Source organism: Talpa occidentalis, unplaced genomic scaffold (genome assembly GCF_014898055.3).
Source record: "Talpa occidentalis isolate TD23 unplaced genomic scaffold, MPIMG_talOcc4v2.1 talOcc4.4, whole genome shotgun sequence".
NCBI classification, from domain to species: Eukaryota; Metazoa; Chordata; class Mammalia; order Eulipotyphla; family Talpidae; genus Talpa; species Talpa occidentalis.
This window is the reverse complement of record NW_023604295.1, coordinates 100,076,615-100,094,754: the sequence shown is the minus strand read 5'-3', so window position 1 is coordinate 100,094,754 and position 18,140 is coordinate 100,076,615. Positions and strand designations below refer to the sequence as shown.

The 18,140-nt window shown below is 45.3% G+C and overlaps 1 protein-coding gene across 1 annotated transcript in view; it reads left to right on the top strand.

Annotated features, from left to right (window-relative positions):
* The window catches only part of IL20RB (interleukin 20 receptor subunit beta), a 34,066-nt gene extending 17,040 nt beyond the window's left edge, over positions 1 to 17,026 (top strand). The window contains exons 3-8 of the mRNA XM_037526669.1: positions 1,161 to 1,287; positions 2,739 to 2,929; positions 7,510 to 7,634; positions 9,679 to 9,829; positions 12,930 to 13,072; positions 16,919 to 17,026. Of these exons, the coding sequence (XP_037382566.1) occupies positions 1,161 to 1,287; positions 2,739 to 2,929; positions 7,510 to 7,634; positions 9,679 to 9,829; positions 12,930 to 13,072; positions 16,919 to 17,026 (845 nt within the window). The remainder of the gene's footprint in view (positions 1 to 1,160; positions 1,288 to 2,738; positions 2,930 to 7,509; positions 7,635 to 9,678; positions 9,830 to 12,929; positions 13,073 to 16,918) is intronic.
* The last annotated feature ends 1,114 nt before the right edge of the window (positions 17,027 to 18,140 follow it).

Below are 18,140 nucleotides of genomic sequence, written 5' to 3'. Positions count from 1 at the left end.
AAAGTGGGGAGAGAAGGGCCATAGTAGAAAGTCCAGAATACAACCCCGGGTACATGCAAGGATGAGCTTCTGGGCTGCTCAAAATCCTTATGAGTGCAGTTTCAGCTTCACCAGCCATTTTCACCCTGTGTAGATTCACTATGTATAGATACACACACACCACACACACCTATATGAGCTATGCCAATGCCCCAGGCTGGTTCAAGGGCCTGCAGTCTGCCTGGGGTAGAGTCTCCGAGCTGGCTTGGTGCCCCCTGGGTTGACTGCACAGCAGACTGAAACTTGCACTTCTCAGATGGTGGCGAATGCCTCATTTGGCCTTGTGGGGGGATGTGAAGGAACATGCTGTGGTACTTGAAGATGGCAGTAGCAAAAGAGGGGTGTGATGAAAGTTGGCAGGTGCCTACATGGGTTTGCCACGTAGGGGTGGGAGGCTCAGGTTTATATAACTTGCTTAAGGTCATGTATTTTGTAGGCGGCAGAGTCAGGCTTGCATCTAGGTTTTTCTGCTATAAGAGTTGTAAACAAGGGCCTCCCTGGTGGTGCAGGTGGTTGAGCACCACACTATGAAGATGTCTGCAGCCTCTGCAGCACGGGTTCTATCCCGGCTGGCTTGGGTGCAACCCACATGGCGCAGCAGACCTCTCCTGTCTTGCCCGCTGCTCCCCTCAGCAGTGTATTTCGTCAGTCTGCTTGTTCTGCTTCCCACTCTGTCTCTGATGAATCCTCTCACTCTCCTGCACATCTGGACTATACCCCAGTTCTTGTATAAATAAAAAAATCTTTTTTAGAAAAAACAGTTGTAAACAAGGTGCCTCAGTTATCTCATTTGAGCAACAGAGAAACTAAAGGTCCTTACCTCCCAGCATGGTCCTGAGGATCAAATGAGATAATCATGTAACAATCTAGTACATGGCTTAGACAGGATATGATAAAAAATAACATTAACTACTATTTTGTATAACATTCATATGCCATTTTATCACCAAAAACATAGTTATAATGATGATAGAAAAAATTTAGGATTAACGCAAATAGGATAAAATTATAAAGTTGTTTCTGATTCAAAATGTAAAGTCTTTTATTGTAAAAGAATGTGTAGCTGTGGGATTCCCCATTATGAACCCACTCATCAGCCTGTCTATCTGCCTTGATCCCAGATGGAGTGCCTGTTCTGCCTGCCCCTCAGAACCTCTCTGTACAATCAACCAACATGAAGCATCTCTTCAGGTGGAGCCCAGTGATTGTGCCTGGAGAAATAATACACTATTCTGTTGAGTACCAGGGGTGAGTTTTTTAGTTTTTTTTTGTGTGTTGTTGTTAGTTTTCCTCCCTTTAACAGTAGTTGATTCCTGGAGGCACAGTCATCCTCTAGAACTCAGGGAGGCTTTGAGATCCCAGGGATAGATGACTTCCAGAGATTCGCTCCTTTGTCTGCATGGGTATTAGGAGAATTGAAGCAGCAAGGGAATTGTCTTGTGGATGTGACAGTGACCTCTCCAGGAACACACATGTCTATATATACCTTTTGGTGGATCTTTTCAATAGTGCATCAACTGTCCTGTGCTGAAGGAAATCTTAAGAAATGAATTTGACTCTGACTTGAGGTGACAAATTATTGGAGACTCAGAGCCCTTGGAGGTGGAGTTAGACCAGGCCTCAGTTTTTCTGACTATGAGCTTGCCTTCTGGACACAAAACAAATTGTGACCTTAAAGGTCAGCTGGCTCTGGGGCCATGCCAGCTCTGTTCTCCAGGTGTCCAGGCCCTGTTGGGGAGTGATAGGAACACAGAAGTTCTGCAAGGTATTTCATTAACAAAGGGTACAGCTGAGCAGTCACATGAATAGACATCCTTCTAGAGCTTGGGGCACAGTCTGCAAAGTTACTGGATCTTAAAAGCTTATTTAGAGGGGGAGACAGACAGTGAAAAGTTAAAGAAATGAATATGCTAGGTCTGGACTGTCTAGAGTAGGAACCAGCTATTTAAATTGAAATGAATTAAAGATAAATTAAATTGTTCCCCAATTACACTCATCACATCTCAAGGTTTTAATAGTCTCATGTATCTACTGGCTACCTTATTAAACAACACCCATATAAAATATTTTCATTATTACAGAAAGTTCTGGGCACTACCACTCTAGGCAATTTCAGATGGTAATCACTGACAGGAAGAAGTTAAAAAGCTGAGGCAGTATAGAGTTGACAGTGGCCTGTCTGAGGGCATTTAATATTTAAGCCCATATTTGAAGGGCACGAGGAGCCAGCCACAGGAAGAGCAGGGCAGAAAATGTTAGATGGAGTGAACAACTAGTAAAAAAGTCCTAAGGTAAAAGAGCTCAGCATGATGAAGCAATGATAAAGAGGCCAGTTCAGAGAACATGGTGTTTAGGGGCAGAGGGAGAGAGCAGACCAGAGACTCTTGTTGGCCATCGCAAAGAGTTTGGATTCCATTCTAAATGCTTTGGAAAGCCATTAAGAGAGAAATGTCATGATCTGCTAAGTGATGAATGCTTTGAAGGAAAGCAGAAATAGAAGCTGGAAGATCCATCAGATGCTCACAGGAAGATAAGGATGACAGTGGCTATGACTGGGGTGGTGACTATGGAGATGGAGGGACCAGATTCTTACTTTGTGGATCCATAAAAAGTAGAAGAATAAGGCAGCTATCTGCAACTATGCTTGGGCCTGCATGGAAGGGACTGGTGTGACATTGGGCCCTCCTCTCCTTGAGCAGAGAGTATGAGAGCTTGTACACAAGTCACATCTGGATCCCCAGCAGCTGGTGCTCACCCACTGAAGGTCCTGAATGCGACATCACTGATGACATCACTGCCACTGTGCCCTACAACCTCCGTGTCAGTGCCTCCCTGGGCTCACAGACCTCAGCCTGGAGCACCCTGAACCAACCCTTTAATCGAAACTCAAGTAAGGCACTTCTCTTACTCTCCCATTCCTGTGAACCTCACCTTTAGGGAGCATGCTTATTGAGATTTTCAGGATTCTTTTTAGCATCAAATTAGTCTTGCAAAGCAACAGTGCTGTGAACCCTAACTGGTTCATTTAAAAACTTGCCAACTGCTTCCCATCTGCTGTCTTTCTCATTTTGAGAGGGACCTTGAAAGCCATTCCTGACTGTCTCTGTCAGTTTCTGCAGGTGGTGGGATACTGATTTTAGGAACCTGGAAGGAAAGCTGCTCTGGAAGTGGGGCTATGGCTGCTTCTTTCTACCTTGATATTGCCTAAATAAACCTTATACTTCTTCCCATCTGGTACCTCATTAATGCCATATTTGTTGCCTCTGTGAGCAGCTTCTTTGTGTAATAAGATTTATAGTAGAGCCACCAGACATAGACATTGGGAAATAAATAATCTTTCTCTAGCAATTGTACCTGGAAAATGATTGAGAAAGGAATACTGGAAGAATCCAGCTATGTAGCCAAATATGGCAGAATGGAAGCAATGGCCAACACATGTTTGGGGGACATTGGGAGCAGGGACTGGATAGCCAGTTGGTCACATGGTGATGAGCTTTGATATGAAGCTTGATGAAACCAGCAGAGGGGAGTTATGGAAAAAGAGTGGTTCTAGCCAGGTCTGGCTTCTGCTTGAAAAGTTAATGGGAGGAGGACAAATCGGCAGGGCGGGGGAAGAATGCGGACGGAGTTCTAACGCTCTAGCTGAGCCAACGTAGGTCCTGATCCCAGGAGTTGGGGAGAGATGAGGAGGAGACAGATTCAAGAGACATGACTAGTCAAAAAGGACAGAGCCCAGGGACACTTTACTGGGTGAAAATGGAGTGGGAAGAAGCAGTGACAGTGTCCAACTTTTAGTTGGTGAGAATGTTATCCAAGAGAACCCAGGAGGGGCAACTAATCTTGGGGAGAATTCTATGACATATCATGTCACAGATGTCTGATGACAGCTGGGACTCAGACTGATCGGGACCAGACACACAGCACAAAGATAACAGCTAAAGGCTTGGGAGCAGATGAGATGTCCAGGGACAAGATAAGAAGCCAGGGAAGGATCCTCGAGAACCTTGAGCACTCAATGGTGGCTGGGCAGGTTGAGGGTCATGGAAAGGAGAATAGAAGAACTGTTGATAGGCCCAAGAGAGGGCTGTGGCTGGGTCCTGAGAAAGGGGCTTCATGGAACGGTGGGGATGGCAGTGAGGCAGCCAGAGTGAAGGACTCGGGGGAGGTGAGAAGGAGCAAGGCAGCTCCTCCTGAGACAGGTGTGGGTGGTAATATGACCAGTTGGGAGCTGCAGAAAAGGCATGGAAAAGGCCGTTAGTGACCTCTGTTTTCTTGATGTGGCAGAAGATCCTCAGCTGTGAGTGAGGCCAGAGGAAAGCTTGGAGCAGTGATGGGATGAGCCAAAGTTTACTGAGGAGAGTATGAGATTGGGTAGAGATCAGGAAGGTTTAGAGGGGGGAGGTTTAACTAAGTAGGGTGGGGCAAAAGATGGGTAGAGATAGGTTTCAAGAGGCCATTAGCTCTCTAGAATCAGACAGATGTTCAAATCCCTGCTCAGCCACTTCATGGCTCTGTCCCTGCCAAAGGGCCACACTTTGCCTCATTGGATAGTTGTGCTATATGAGATGAAATGTGTAAATGCTCAGTGCAGGGCTGTCTGATCACAGCACTCAACTACTGCTAAGAATTGCTATTACTATTATTATATTATAATTGGCCAAGCTATGCCCAAAATTGAGAGCCAGGAGCAGTGGAGGGAAGGGGTTGGGCCAGGAAAGGGACCTGTAGGGTAAGGAAAAATGTCAGGCTTTTCTGCCCTCCTGCCATCAGGATAGATGATGGATCCTTGTGGTCCTGAATGCATGCCTGATGGCGGGCACCTGGAGTAGAGTGTGGGCATAGGTAGATGGGATTCACCTGGGCTAAGACTGCGCTTTTAAGGGCGGTGTCACGGGGACGCCAGCAGAAGCCGAGAAGAAGCCAAGAACGAATGGAAGCTGAGAGGAGACCCCCAGAGAATGCCTGAGAGCCCAGATAGAGTGAGGATTTGCTGGGGGCTAGGAGGCCTGCCAGCCTCCCGGCCCCCCAGCACCCCTGCCTGCCATATGCCTGGTAAATCTAAATAAAAGCCTGCAAAAAGCCACTGAGGGCTCTGACTCCTCCTTTAACTGGTCTGCTGGAGCATAGAAAACCTGCACTATGTCCATTCCTGCCCCTACAGGACCGTTGGAATGGGATACCAATAGGAATTTTAGAGCAGACTGTGGGCTTCTCTGCCCAGGCCTCTTTTCCAAGGCATTGGGAGGACACAGTAGAAGCAGTGGGATTCCAGTGCCAGGCTGAAGGATGATGTGCGGCTCTACCTCTGCCGGTAGAGCCCAGGCAGCACCCAGCACCATCTGCCCTGGAGCATGGTGCTCCAGCCAAGACCATTGCTTGCTGGCACTGTTGCTGGGAAGAAAGGCCAGAGTCAGAGGGAGATAAGGAAATGCCTACAAAACTCTGTGGGCGGCAGTGTGTAGTAACAACTTGTTTTTGAGAAGGCCAATATAAACAGAAAAAGGTCTTGCGGTAGGAGATGCTGAGGAACAGCCGACTCTGCACCTTCACCCAAGAGGGCAGAAGATGTGTCCTGTGTGAACTTGTGCAGGAGGAGTTAGCTTCAGAACTTGGATGGACTCATAACTCCTAAGGGCGTTACATTTATTCTTTTGCCTTTGAAAAAGGCCATGCTAATTTTTCCCCACAGATGTGAAAAATCTTGTTTTAAGTCTCACCTGCAAAGTCTCACCTATTCTTAAAGGGAAGTCTTGTTGAGAGCAGAGATTCTTAACCTCAGTGTCATGGTTGAGTCATAGAGGAGTTTTAGAAACACTTATGACTGAGGCCCATCCCCAGAGAGTCTGACTTAAATGATCTGTGTGTATGTTGTTCATTGGAGGTTTAAAATCTCCTACCCAGTTGTTCTCATAATCAGCAGGGTGGAAATCTACTGGTACAGAGGCTAAACACCCCACACACCTAAGTCTAGAAGTGTGGAGAGAAATGGTCTCAAATTTTTTCATTTACTGTGTGAATCTTAGAAAATTACTCAGCCTCTCTGATGCTTAGTTCCATCATCTGTTCAGTCGGGATACTATTTCCCTTCTAAAACATGCTGGATGGATCAAATGAAATTAAATATGCAGAGTGTATAGGACAGAGGTTCCTGCCTTCACACTGTCAAAAAATTTTCCTCTGAGCTGAAATAACAGTCTTTTCCTCTATTTCCAGTGATGGAGAGCAGAGGATCCAATTTTAGTTATATTTGACTTAAAACTGGAGAAGTGAAAGCTCTCTTTTCCTTCTGGAGGTGTTTCAGAGGTAGGGATGCTGCTTTCTAGTGGGCCTGTATTGCCCCATGAAGTCTCTGAACTGGGTATATTTTCCATATTTGGTTCTTGATTCCCCAAGCCCTTGTGTCCCTTATCCAGGCAACTCTTCAAATACCAGGAACTTGACTCCCTGAAAACACTCTCCAGGAACTGTCTTTCTTCTGTGTATCCATGGATCCCAAAGCAGGGGGATCTGACTTAGAACACCCCACACTCTACTTGCCAAGCTAAGGCCAATGATTGGTTGGCCTTTCTCGTCCTGCAGTGTCTGAATCTGAGAGGCAAGTTTGACTCCATCTTCAGTAGCCAGGGCCAAGAGTTGACCAGTGTGGGCCCTTTGGTTCTTAGTGTGCTCTTGGGAAAGTATTCCTGGGGCTGCTGGTCTTTCTGTTTGGGATCTAGCAATGTGAAAGGTGGTATTTATGCTTATGCTGTAATTTTTACAGATGTTTCTAATAATTTGTAAAACCCTCTGACTTTCCAATGTGAGATGAAGAGTCCTTGGGCATAGACTAGAATGGCCAGCCCATAGGCTAGAATGGCCAGCCCATAGGCTGCTGATGGGCTGATGTTTGAAAGTCATCAGCGCCAGTACAGATCTCTGATCTAGGTTAGCCACAGGATACACATGCTTCTGCCAGGGATGTTTGTTTGAACGTGCAGATTGGCCCCGCTGTGTTCAGCAGAGATCGGACCTCATGTAGGTGTTTGGCAGGGCTTAAGATATAGCATCTGCTCAGTTAGATGAGCCAAGGTGCAGAGCAATTTCTGCCAAGATGAATAAAACGAGGAACATAGGTTATAAAATTTTAAAACAGAGATACTGAGTACTTAGTCACCTTTCTTGAGTGTGTATATCTCCTCAAAGAGGAAGAGAGGACTTTATTATAGTCAAGAAGAGGAGTCAAAAGGGAATTGTAGTAAGTCAGTCTCCCCCCACCTGCTCATTTGCTATCACTCAAAAACATTTACAGAGCGCCTGCTGAGCACAGAAGAGTCCTGGTGTACGTGCTCAGCATACTATGAATTTATGATCAGGCCCCTCCCTTCTCCATGAGCCTGAATTGCTTCTACCTGGGACTGGGTTATTGTCTCTCAGGACAGAAATCAGTCCAGTCTGGGACTGGTTTTGATTCTCCTCTTGTCTTGCCAACAGCCATCCTCACCCCACCTGGGATGAAGGTCATGAAAGATGGCTTCCATCTGGTCATTGAACTGGAGAACCTGGGGCCCCAGTTTGAGTTCCTTGTGGCCTACTGGAGGAGGGAACCTGGTGCCAAGGTGAGATTTCTGAGCTTGACCTTTAAATCTGGCTTTGGAGATGGAGGCACACACCTCTGAGACCTGGGTGAGGGGAGTCGGCCCTTGCTGTGCTTGCTGTCTGTGGTAGCTTGAGGGTGAGCAGGCCTGGGTGAGGGCGGGAAGAAGAGATGAAGTAGGCTGACAATCCCAGCAGCTTCTTCAAAGAACTATGTTGGTGCCACCCAGGCCTGGGCAGGCAGCCTTCTCAGGCCAAATTTGCTGAAGTAAGGGGGCCGCCTCCCTGTCCTAAATTCTAATACAGTTGGTTACACAAAGCCTCTCAAATGCATTTTTTTTTCTCACTCATTCTATTTTTTCAGCCATTTTTTTCTGATATATTTAGGGGCAGCAGGCCAGGGTGTTCCAGATCAACTGGATGATTTGAAAAGCATATGAGGTTAGCACAAGCCTCTTGAGGGTGTGTATCCAGGTAGGGTGCTGGGTTGGAGCAGAGAGACAGAAGCTGGCTTATGAGTGCCTAAATGGGGCACTGTCCCTCTCTGTGCTTCAGGCTGGTATGTTGGGAGGTCAACCCTCCCAGAGGAAGTAGCCAAACAAGCAGCAGTAGCAGCAGTAGAAAGGGGGCAGCCTGAGCAGGAACCAGGGGACAGTCAGACCTACGAAGGCCTAACCATGCTGTCAGATGATAAGACCTGCTCCAGGCAGCACAACAAAAAATAGTCTATATCAGAAGAGTTGATAGGGCACAGGAATCCATGAACAGAGCAGGTCCAGGGAAAGCTTGCAGCACAGACTCACAGACACTATCCTGCGAGTCCTTGCCTCCCTCCACTGGGTCTTTCTATTGCACTCTTTCTGTGGTTCTCTTCCCAGCTCACTCTAGTTCCCAAAACCCAATCACTCTTTCCTGCACATGCCTAGGGCCATGTCTCTACAGCCCCTGAATGCTCAGGCCTGATTTCCCTTCATTGTGTCTCTCCCCTTGTCGCTGCCTCTAGCTCCAAGTAGTCAGTTTCCACAGATAAATTCCTAGGGGACGAAATCTGAATGGTCCTGCTTATCTTGATCAAGCATAGCAATCTCAGGTTGCTGGCTGGCCTCTGAATGAAACTTCTAAGCCAGGGTAACTTTGACTTTATAGCAGGGTCTGCTGGGCAGGGCCCATGCTCTACCACCTGCTCAACAGGACTGCAGGTTGGGTAACTTCCCCCGAAGGGTTATGCGGCTAGGCAGGGCCGGCAATTACAATGGTTTCTAGTACTTACTCCTGTTGGGTCAGGGCCCAGTGGTAGGATTTGACATTGCCAAACAGACAGATGGAGTGGCATGGTGGACAGGGCCCAGGCAGGAGGGAGCATGCATCTCCCTCAGATTCTTTGGCATGGAGCCTACTCTCCACCCTTGGTAACTAGCAGGGCCAGTGTAGAAAGAGGAGCATGTACCTGAGTCATCTGGGCTTGGCCCACACAAATCTCCACAGGTTTAGACATGGAGTGCAGGCCGCAGGTGGTGTGAAGTGGATGGTGTACAGATGGATGGACAGATGGGTGGATGGATGGTGCACAAAGAGACACTGCCCACTCCATTTCTCCTGCACCCTGATCCCCCCTCACAACAGTGGCTATGCTGTGCCTCGGGCCCAGTCAGATATATGACACTCAGATCCCTGTCCAAGTTCTATCCTATCAGGAAGTTCTTCCCTAGCTACTCCATTCAGTGCCTCCTATCACTCTCTACCTCTGTGCCCTGCTTCCTTTTTTTTATTCACAGATCTTATCACTACCTGACATTTATTATATATTGTCTGACACCCTCCTCCCTGCTTTACCTTTCGTAAGTCCCATGACAGCAGAGATTTTTTTTGGTTTAAAGTTATGTCCCAGTGTCTTAATAGTGCATGGCACATAGTAGGTGCTTAATAAATAAATATGAGTGAATGAATGAGAGGGAACATTCTGCATGCATCCTGTAAAGGAAATATCTGCAGCTTTCCTTCCTGATTCTTTTTGCCCTTTCCTGTCCTGCTTCCCTCACGGTGTAACTGGTTTCTGGTTTCCTAAAGGAACTTATCAAAATGGTGAGGAGCGGGGGCACACCAGTGCATCTGGAAACCATGAAGCCAGGGGCTGCATACTGTGTGAAAGCCCAGACTTTTGTGAGGGCCATTGGGAGGCACAGCACCTTCAGCCAGGCAGAATGTGTCAAGGTGCAAGGTAAGAAGGGCCTGCCTGTTCCTTGAAACTCTGCACAGGTGAGGGCCCTCTCTAGTGGACGCTTGGCTGCCTACTGAGTTCCTTTGGCTCTGAGTCTCCCCTTGCCTGCTTTCACCCAATGCTGGGTAGGTTCCTGTGGTGAAAGTATGCATTGCTTTAATTCCTCTAGAGACAAAAAACCACTTGGGCTGGGCAGGATTCCCTTGAGCTGTTTGGAACACTTTTCCACTGAAACCTCCCTAGGCCCGAGACTGAATATCTCAGGCTGGCTTACCAAATGGTAACTGCCTGCAAGTCAGAGGGGGGATTATAGGAGAGGCACCAGGGGCAAGAGCATCAGACCTGGGAGGAGGCATCCCAAGGTACATCAGAGCTGCTTTCAGCTGGAAGAGAACTTACAGATGGGCATTTATTTTTATTCCTAATATTTTGCTGTTAGAGTTCATGCTTTAATTATTGGGTTGTTGGAAAAGTCATGATGCATTTTTGCTTGACAAACATAGAAAAAAAGACATCATGACTTCCAACAACCCAATAATTACCTTGTCCATAGATAATTTTGCTAGTATAATTGAAGAATAAATTTCTAGAAGTAGAGTAGCTTGGTGAAAGGCACATACATGTGAATTTTGACCACCATTCCCAAACTGCCCTCCAGAGGAGTGTTATTCTTCCATGATTGCCCCTGTGCAGACCAAGCTGGTAGTTGTTTTGCCCACACACAATGTACCTGTTTTTTTTTTTTTTAGTGCTTTAAAGATTTATTTATCTATGCGTACAAGAACTGGGGTACAGGCCAGAGGTGTGAGGGTCAGTGAGAGGATTTACCAGAGACAGAGTGGGGAACAGAAGAGGCAGATTGACTGAAATACACTGCTGAGGGGAGCAGCAGGCGAGTCAGGAGAGGTCTGCTGCACCATGTGGGTAGCTCCCTGGCCGGGATCCAACTCATGCTGCAGTGGCTGTGGATAGCTTCATAGGTTGTGTCTTAACCCCTTGAGCCACTAGGGAGGCCTGGTACCTGTTTTTTTACAAATCTAACTGTAACATTTTCTGTGTAGACTTTCTAATTACCATTTAATACTTTTAAAAACAAACTTATTATATTTTCTGTAAGTCAGGCTTTTTAAAAATTTCAACAATACAAAAGTATTTTAAGTAAGAGGTACAGGTTCTCTCTTCTCCCCCACACCACTCAGGAGGCTTCCTTTGGCAAGTTTGGCATTTAATCTTCCTGTCACCATGTGAATCTAATACTCACAAGTACACTTGGACTGTGCTCACTCTTCTGTATCTTGCTTGTCTACACTTAGTAGTATATTGTGAACATGTTTATATGCCAATACATATATATCTAAAAGAAGATACATTGTATGCCAATACGTGGATGTACAAAAATATACATAACCATCCCCTTAATGGGTGTATTTTAATTATTAATGGGTGTATTTTGTGCTTTCCATTGCCATTATAGATCTGTATGAATGCTGTAATGAACAAGCTCATGTATCTTTAATTCTCATTTAAAAAATTTTTTATTATTTTTAATTTTTGCATTGAAGAACTGGGGTGCAGACTAGACGTATGGGGGGTGGTAGAGGATTCACCAGAGTCAGAGTGGGGAGCAGAACAGGTGGATTTTACTGAAATACACTGCTGAGGGGAGCAGCGGGCGAGACAGGAGAGGCCTGCTGCGCCATATGTGGATCACCTCCCTGGCCAGGATCAAACTCAGGCCGTAGTGGTAATAGTGCTGAGACAACCCCTGTGCCACCAGAGAGGCCCTTAATTCTCATTTTAATTACTGAATTCCTAAACTGCATGCTGATGTCCCATAACATAGTAAATCATCCCTTACTTGGGGGTATTTAGATAATTTCCCTTTGCTTTTGGAGATGATGTTCACTGATTTACTGATTAGAAGTGCTGATTGAGGGTCAACTATGTGCTAAGTGCTGGCCTAGTCACTGCCATATGGCAGGGAAGTCCCTGCCCTTGTGGAGCTTAAACTCTAGTTGGGGAGACAGACTACAAAGAAGTAAGCAAATGAAATAGTCTCACTTTGTGATACAAATTATGAAGAAAATGTGCTGAATATGCTATGAGGTGTGAGAGGTGGCAATATGGCACTTCGGGCAAAGGCTGTTGTGCCTTTGAGGCTGTTGCTCTGGTTCACATGTTGCTATGAGCTGATTAATACCTGCAATTGTCTCCTTTGGATCTATTGTTTTGGAATCCATTCACAGGAGTGGATGAAAGGGTATGAACGTTTGTGTATCTCCTGATGTGTATTGCCAAAATATTTTTCAAAAGCACTGAAACAGTGTAGAGTGCGCTCAGGCACATATGTCAGTCCTCCTGCTTCTCTGCAGCCTCCGTGACTGTTCCACCACCCTCCCTAGTGGGGGTGAGCAGCCCGATCCAGAGGGGCTAAATGAGTTGTTTAAGGTTATGTGGAACAGAGAGTTGTGAGACAGTAACACTTTTCCCCTTTCGCACCTCCAGATGCTAGGAGTTGGCACTTTCTGATACAATTACTTAACAAAATGATTGTGGGCTGTACTACCAGCCCTACCTGTGTGACCTGGGGTAAGTCACCTAACCACGGTAGAGGCATGATATATTATTATTATAGGTGTAACGTGACTGTTGTCTGAACTCAGTATTTTCCTCCATAATAGAGTCAATGCCAAGAGCAAATTGTGAAACACACTTTGTTTTCAGTTACCGCCCAGATCCCTTCTGTGCTGTCAGTGCCTACCCCTCATCCTGCACTGGGCCTGGCTCTCTGCCTTCCTCCTGGCAGCTGGGCCAACTTACGTGCTAACACAGCAAGTGGCTTAACAGATGATGCCCCTCCCTTCCCCTTGCCTAGAAAAAGATTTTAATCTTCCCTGGGGCTTTCTGGAAATCATGCCTTAGTCTGGATTCTAGAAAAATGGTTTTAGTGGTGGTACTTTTAGTCTCTAGGACATATATCCCATTTTAGGATTTTGGTATCTGCTGCCTTGGCTGATGTGCAGAGCCATCCCCAGGCCCAGGATGGGAGCTTGCACCTGCACCTTGGTCTCCTGAGCCTGTTCTTATCTTTTCATTTCAGGAGAAGCCCTCCCTCTGGTGCTGGCCTTGTTTGCCTTTGTTGGCTTCATGCTAATCCTTGTGGTCGTGCCGCTCACCATGTGGAGAATGGGCCGGCTACTCCGGCACTCGTGTTGTCCTGTGGTGGTGCTCCCTGAAACCCTGGTAAGAATGATCTCTTCTCCTGTCAGCCTGACACCAACCAGGTGGTTGGCATTCAGCCCTTAGCTGGGTAGAGGCATACATTTTGTGGGTTTACAAACATTTGCACAAAAAAGGGAGAAGAGCACCTATGAGTTCATTTCTAACCAGAGAGGGTGAAAGAGACCTCCCTTTTCCAGTTGTGGGGACCTTCTTCAGACTCCCACCAGGCCACTGCTGCTGCCCCCAGGGGTCTGGAATGGCTAAGAGAGCAGTTGTGTTACAGTCCAGATATTTGCATTTTAGGAGTCATACACAGTCTTATCCCCTGGACAGACCCATGGAGCATTCTGGCTCCTTTTCATAATAATAACAGTGGCAACCAGCATGTTCTGATAGTGGCTATGTTCTGAAAGCATGTTCACCACATGTCAAGAGCCCCATTGGTGTTCAGGGTGAAGCACATATGTGTGAATGTGGGAGGCATGGACTGTGCTTTCCTTTTGGTGGGGAACAGGCACTTCTCATGCCCTGAGATTCTTATCTTATTCCTGAGGACACTGGCATCTCTCCCATGGGGATCAATGCTTTGTGCCCCAGCCTGGAGGGGAAAAGCAAAAGCAGGACTCCAAAGCTCCCACCATGTTCCATCTGGACACCTCCTGTGCCCCAGCCCCACAGACCTCAACACTCAAAGCAGTGAAAAACAGTAGCAGAAGCAGTAGCAGCAACAAAGACAAATAAGAGTAAACCCTCCCCCCACAGTTCTGAGAGGGGCGTTAGCAGGCAGCTCCTCAGAAGCAATTAGTCAGGGGAACTGCCTACAATTTATACATTCTGCAAGTTCCTGACCAGCTTGGAGTTTCTGGGGAAGGAGTCACTCTTGTGACATCTACATGGCCCTGAGAACGTGGGAGGAATATCCTCCCTGTAACCCAGACTCAGGACACCCTTCCACCCTGTTATCCTGTTGGGTCCTGTCTTTCCCAGTACTTTCAGGTAGTCAAAACTTTAGCTGACATGATTATAGAGCTAAGCACCAGGTGTTGTTCTAAGACTTTACTTTTATCGATTTACTTCATCTCGCTCTTTTCATAACACTTACCAATATACTTCTCATTATTCTGGATGACTAACTGGCTTACTGCTAAACAGAAAGTCATTGTGGTGAGGCAGAGAGACAGGGCAGGCCTTCATTCCCCTTCAGCAAAAATTCCAAGGCACTCAAAGTTCCCAGAGGCATAAAGAATATGTATTCTGCAGTTGTTGGGGTAGTGTTTTATAAATATTGATTAGGTCAATAAGTTTGAGAGTATTTCCTTCCTACCTCAGGTTCAGGACACCAGGACCCAGTACCTTATTAGTGAGCAATTGAATAAAGGGCCATGGAAAGAACCACAAAGGGAACAGTTCCTTATAGAATTTTAGGTGTGCAAGGAGACTGTCAAATGATGAGAATTCCTAGGAGTCCTACAGTGTTATTAGTTGTAACCTAAAATAGCTTTTGGAGAAAAAAAAAAAACCCACTCAACTCTCACCATCGATAGGAATTTCTAGAACTGTATACTTCCACCCAAGGTAGGTATGTACCACGGCTCTTGAATACTTTTTGCTTCTCTGTTCACCTCTACCATCCTTCCAGCATGCATTCCTTTCCATTAGACTTTTAATTTTTATTCAGTTTATCCTATATTTTCAAAGTGGATGAGTTTTCTGAGTATATGCGTTTTCTACAGTGCTGTGGGAGAAATAGATCACTAGTGCCCATTAAATCCCCCAAATATGCTAGAACTCTTCATCATCACCACTATCTCGCCTTCTCTCAACCTTGACAGCATTCTACATTTATATTAGTTATAGATAATCCTCCAAAATGATTTTGGAAAAGCAAAAATCCATTACAAAAGCAACTTTTGGGCAAAAAACCATGTATCTTTCCAATTAAGTCATGGAAAATTACCAACTGGAAATCCCTGAGAACTACTCAAAAAGCAATATTGAGTTTGTAAGTATTTAATTTATTGGTTTGAATTAGACATTTCATGCCTACATCTGTGGCTCTAGTTGGTGATGGTTGCACTCTACAACATACCGTTATGAATGTTTTTGCATTCAAATTTATATCTCCAATGACACTCGAAAGTGAAAATATGTATAGACGGGAACTTATGTTAAGACTGTTCTGAGTATAATCCCTGTTTCAAAATAAAGTTTCTTTTCCTGTCCTTTACCCATAATTGATTGCTTCATAGGGATGGAGGCTTTGGTGCTACAGGGTCTCCCTCTCCCTTTTGTGACTCATTTTATTCTTTCTCTTCTTGCTGTCACATTCCATTGTAAGTAATATGGGAAACAAGTTCAATGATGGTTTCAAATTAGTTATTGTTCAATGGACTGTCCCAAGAAGGTGCAGTGCATTGAATGCAATTCAGTAGGGAGATTTGTTGGAGATCATGGCAAACCTGTTCCAAGTAAAGAAGGCAATCACTTGTCAGTTCTAGCAGCTGTTTGCCATGAGGGAATATGAGCTAGTGCTACTGGATTTCCAGTTTTAAACAAGAAACCAGAAATCCAGACTTTCATAAGAACGCTCCTGATTTTTAAACGCTGAGAATGAATTAAAAAAAATCAGCTCAACCTTGCTTGACAGTTTGTTCTAACCTGTGAGACAATAGCTATTTTGCACCTTTTCAAATTTTGAGATTATGTTGTTTTACTTTGATGTTCTAGAACCACACTGTCCAATATAGTAGCCACTAGCCCTATGTGACAATTAAGCACTTGAAATATAGCTTGTCCCAATTGAGGTGTGCTGTAAACACACAATAGATTTTGAAGACTCACTACTGGAAAATAATATAAAATGTTTCCTTAATATTTTTACATTGATTACATGTTAAAATAGTATTTTTGATTTTCAAAATAAAAAATATTATTAAAATTAATTTCACCTGTAATGTACTACCAAAGAATTTTAAATTTCATATGCAGCCAGATTGTACTTCTTTTCAGTAGTGTTACTCTAGAATTTGAAAAATCATCAGGTATAATCATTTCACATTTGGGTAGCCAGTGCACTGGGAATCTGGCTAGACAGTATCAGTGAATTGGTGTTGGGAACAACAATAACACCCCACTCAGTGAGCCCTACTTCTACACTGTCCTTTGCCCATAGATCTGAAAAGTGAGCCCCAAGGTCGAGTTTCACAAAGAACAAGGTCAACTGTTTCTACAAAGCTGATGTCTCCTGGGGCATCAGGTGTGGGAAACCATTGTACCCCCTTCTCTGTGCCATGTGCTGCTCTTTGAGGTGATGGTGGGGAGGCTATGGGAGATAACTTAGAAGAACCCAGAATTTGGTGAAGGAGAGCAGCCTAGTAAAAGTTGGGAGAGTCCCTCTGAAAAACTGATGCCTGCATTTTACAACTAACTTTCATTACATTTGGGGTGGCTGGGGGAAGATCTCAGGGACATGAAATATGATTAGGGGGAGGGCTCCCAGTTATGGGAGTTTGACTGGGAGGTGTTGTATGTAAAGCATCTTGGGCTAGGTCATTATTTTTAGAACTTTTACAAGGATTAAATTCTGGGCTTTTGAGGGGCAGTGTCTCAAAGATAGGAATATTGACAAAGCAGGGATCAGCTGGCCAGTGAAATGGGAGAGAACCTTAATAAATGTTGCAAGGGCCTGATCTTGGGGTTATAATTATCCTTGGGCTTTTTTTTGTAAGTTAACTCATCAAATAATTGGGATTTTTTTGTGATATTCTTTACTACTACAACTTCTGCTACTCCCCACCACCACCACCACCACCACCACCACCACTACCAATATTCATCTAATGAATATTAATGAAAATTATTTTTCAGAAAATAACCAGTTTACCCCAGAATTTAATCAACTGTAAAAAAGAAGAGGTAGAAGCCTGTGCCACAGCTGTGCTGTCTCCTGAGGAGCTCTTCAGGACTTGGACCTAGTGGGCTTGGGGACAGACCCAGCTGAAGCTGAAGACATGGTCTGCAGGTCACCGGAGCCATGAGGGGGAAGGACTGGCTTCTGTTTTCCTCCCCTTGGAAGGAGGGAGGAAAAAGAGCAATGGGGAGAAGAAAAGCAATGGAAGGAAGAAGAGCCTCTGCGTCCGTGTCTAGAAACAATGGCCAGAGCATTGAGACAGAGCACTGACTGAGGACCGACAGAGCAGAGAGTGGGATCAGGATATGGCCGCTAGAACTGGATCTGTCATCCACTGGCTGAATGACTTTGGGGAAACTGATTTAATCTCTGTGGTCCTCAGTTTTCTCAAGTATAAAATGGGGGTGGGCATTAACTACATCACCTTTAAGCCACATTCATATATAACTGTAAAATATCATTGTATGATTGGTGACACTACATTGCAATTGGCTCAGCTTTTCTGAAGAGCAGTGTGAAAATGTGTAACAAGAAGAATCAAAGATTCCACAAACTGTTGGCTTGGAGATCCCACCTTCCTTGAGTAAACCTTGAAGAGAAAAGAAGGTACTGATTTCACTTCAAGCCAAATACCTATGCAGAGGTGAATGGCTCAGTGAGCTCTACCAAACATAACCTGGAGAGAGGTCCCAACCCCACTGAAAGTGGAATATTCATGAGTGCTTTGGGTACACTGAGTACCGTAAAGGCTAAATAGTGCACACCGAGGAGAGTAGGCATGTGTGTGCTGAGATGAGCATGCAGAAAGCCGTGAGTAACTAATATGCTGTTTGCTGTGTCCCTTTTTCTTACAAAGTTGAAGTACAGAATTAAAAATAAAAAGGGATCACTTGGGTCATCCTTTTGGTTTCTTCCATTTAACAATTTTTAAGTTTCTAGTTAACATCATCAACCTAAGTCCAGAGAGGTTCATGAAGGCCTTTGGTCTAGAAACAATGGCCTTTGGTCAGGATGTGTGGATGCAACCCCAAGTAGGAAATATGGAGTGGGGAGCAGCTTTTGGGCACACAAGAACCCTGATGTCTCAGTTAGGATGCTCCTGGGTCTTCCAGAGGCCTCACTCCATGGGAATCCCTCTGGGGTTCTCTTTTCCTTAAGGTAGCTCACTCAGGGTGTGCT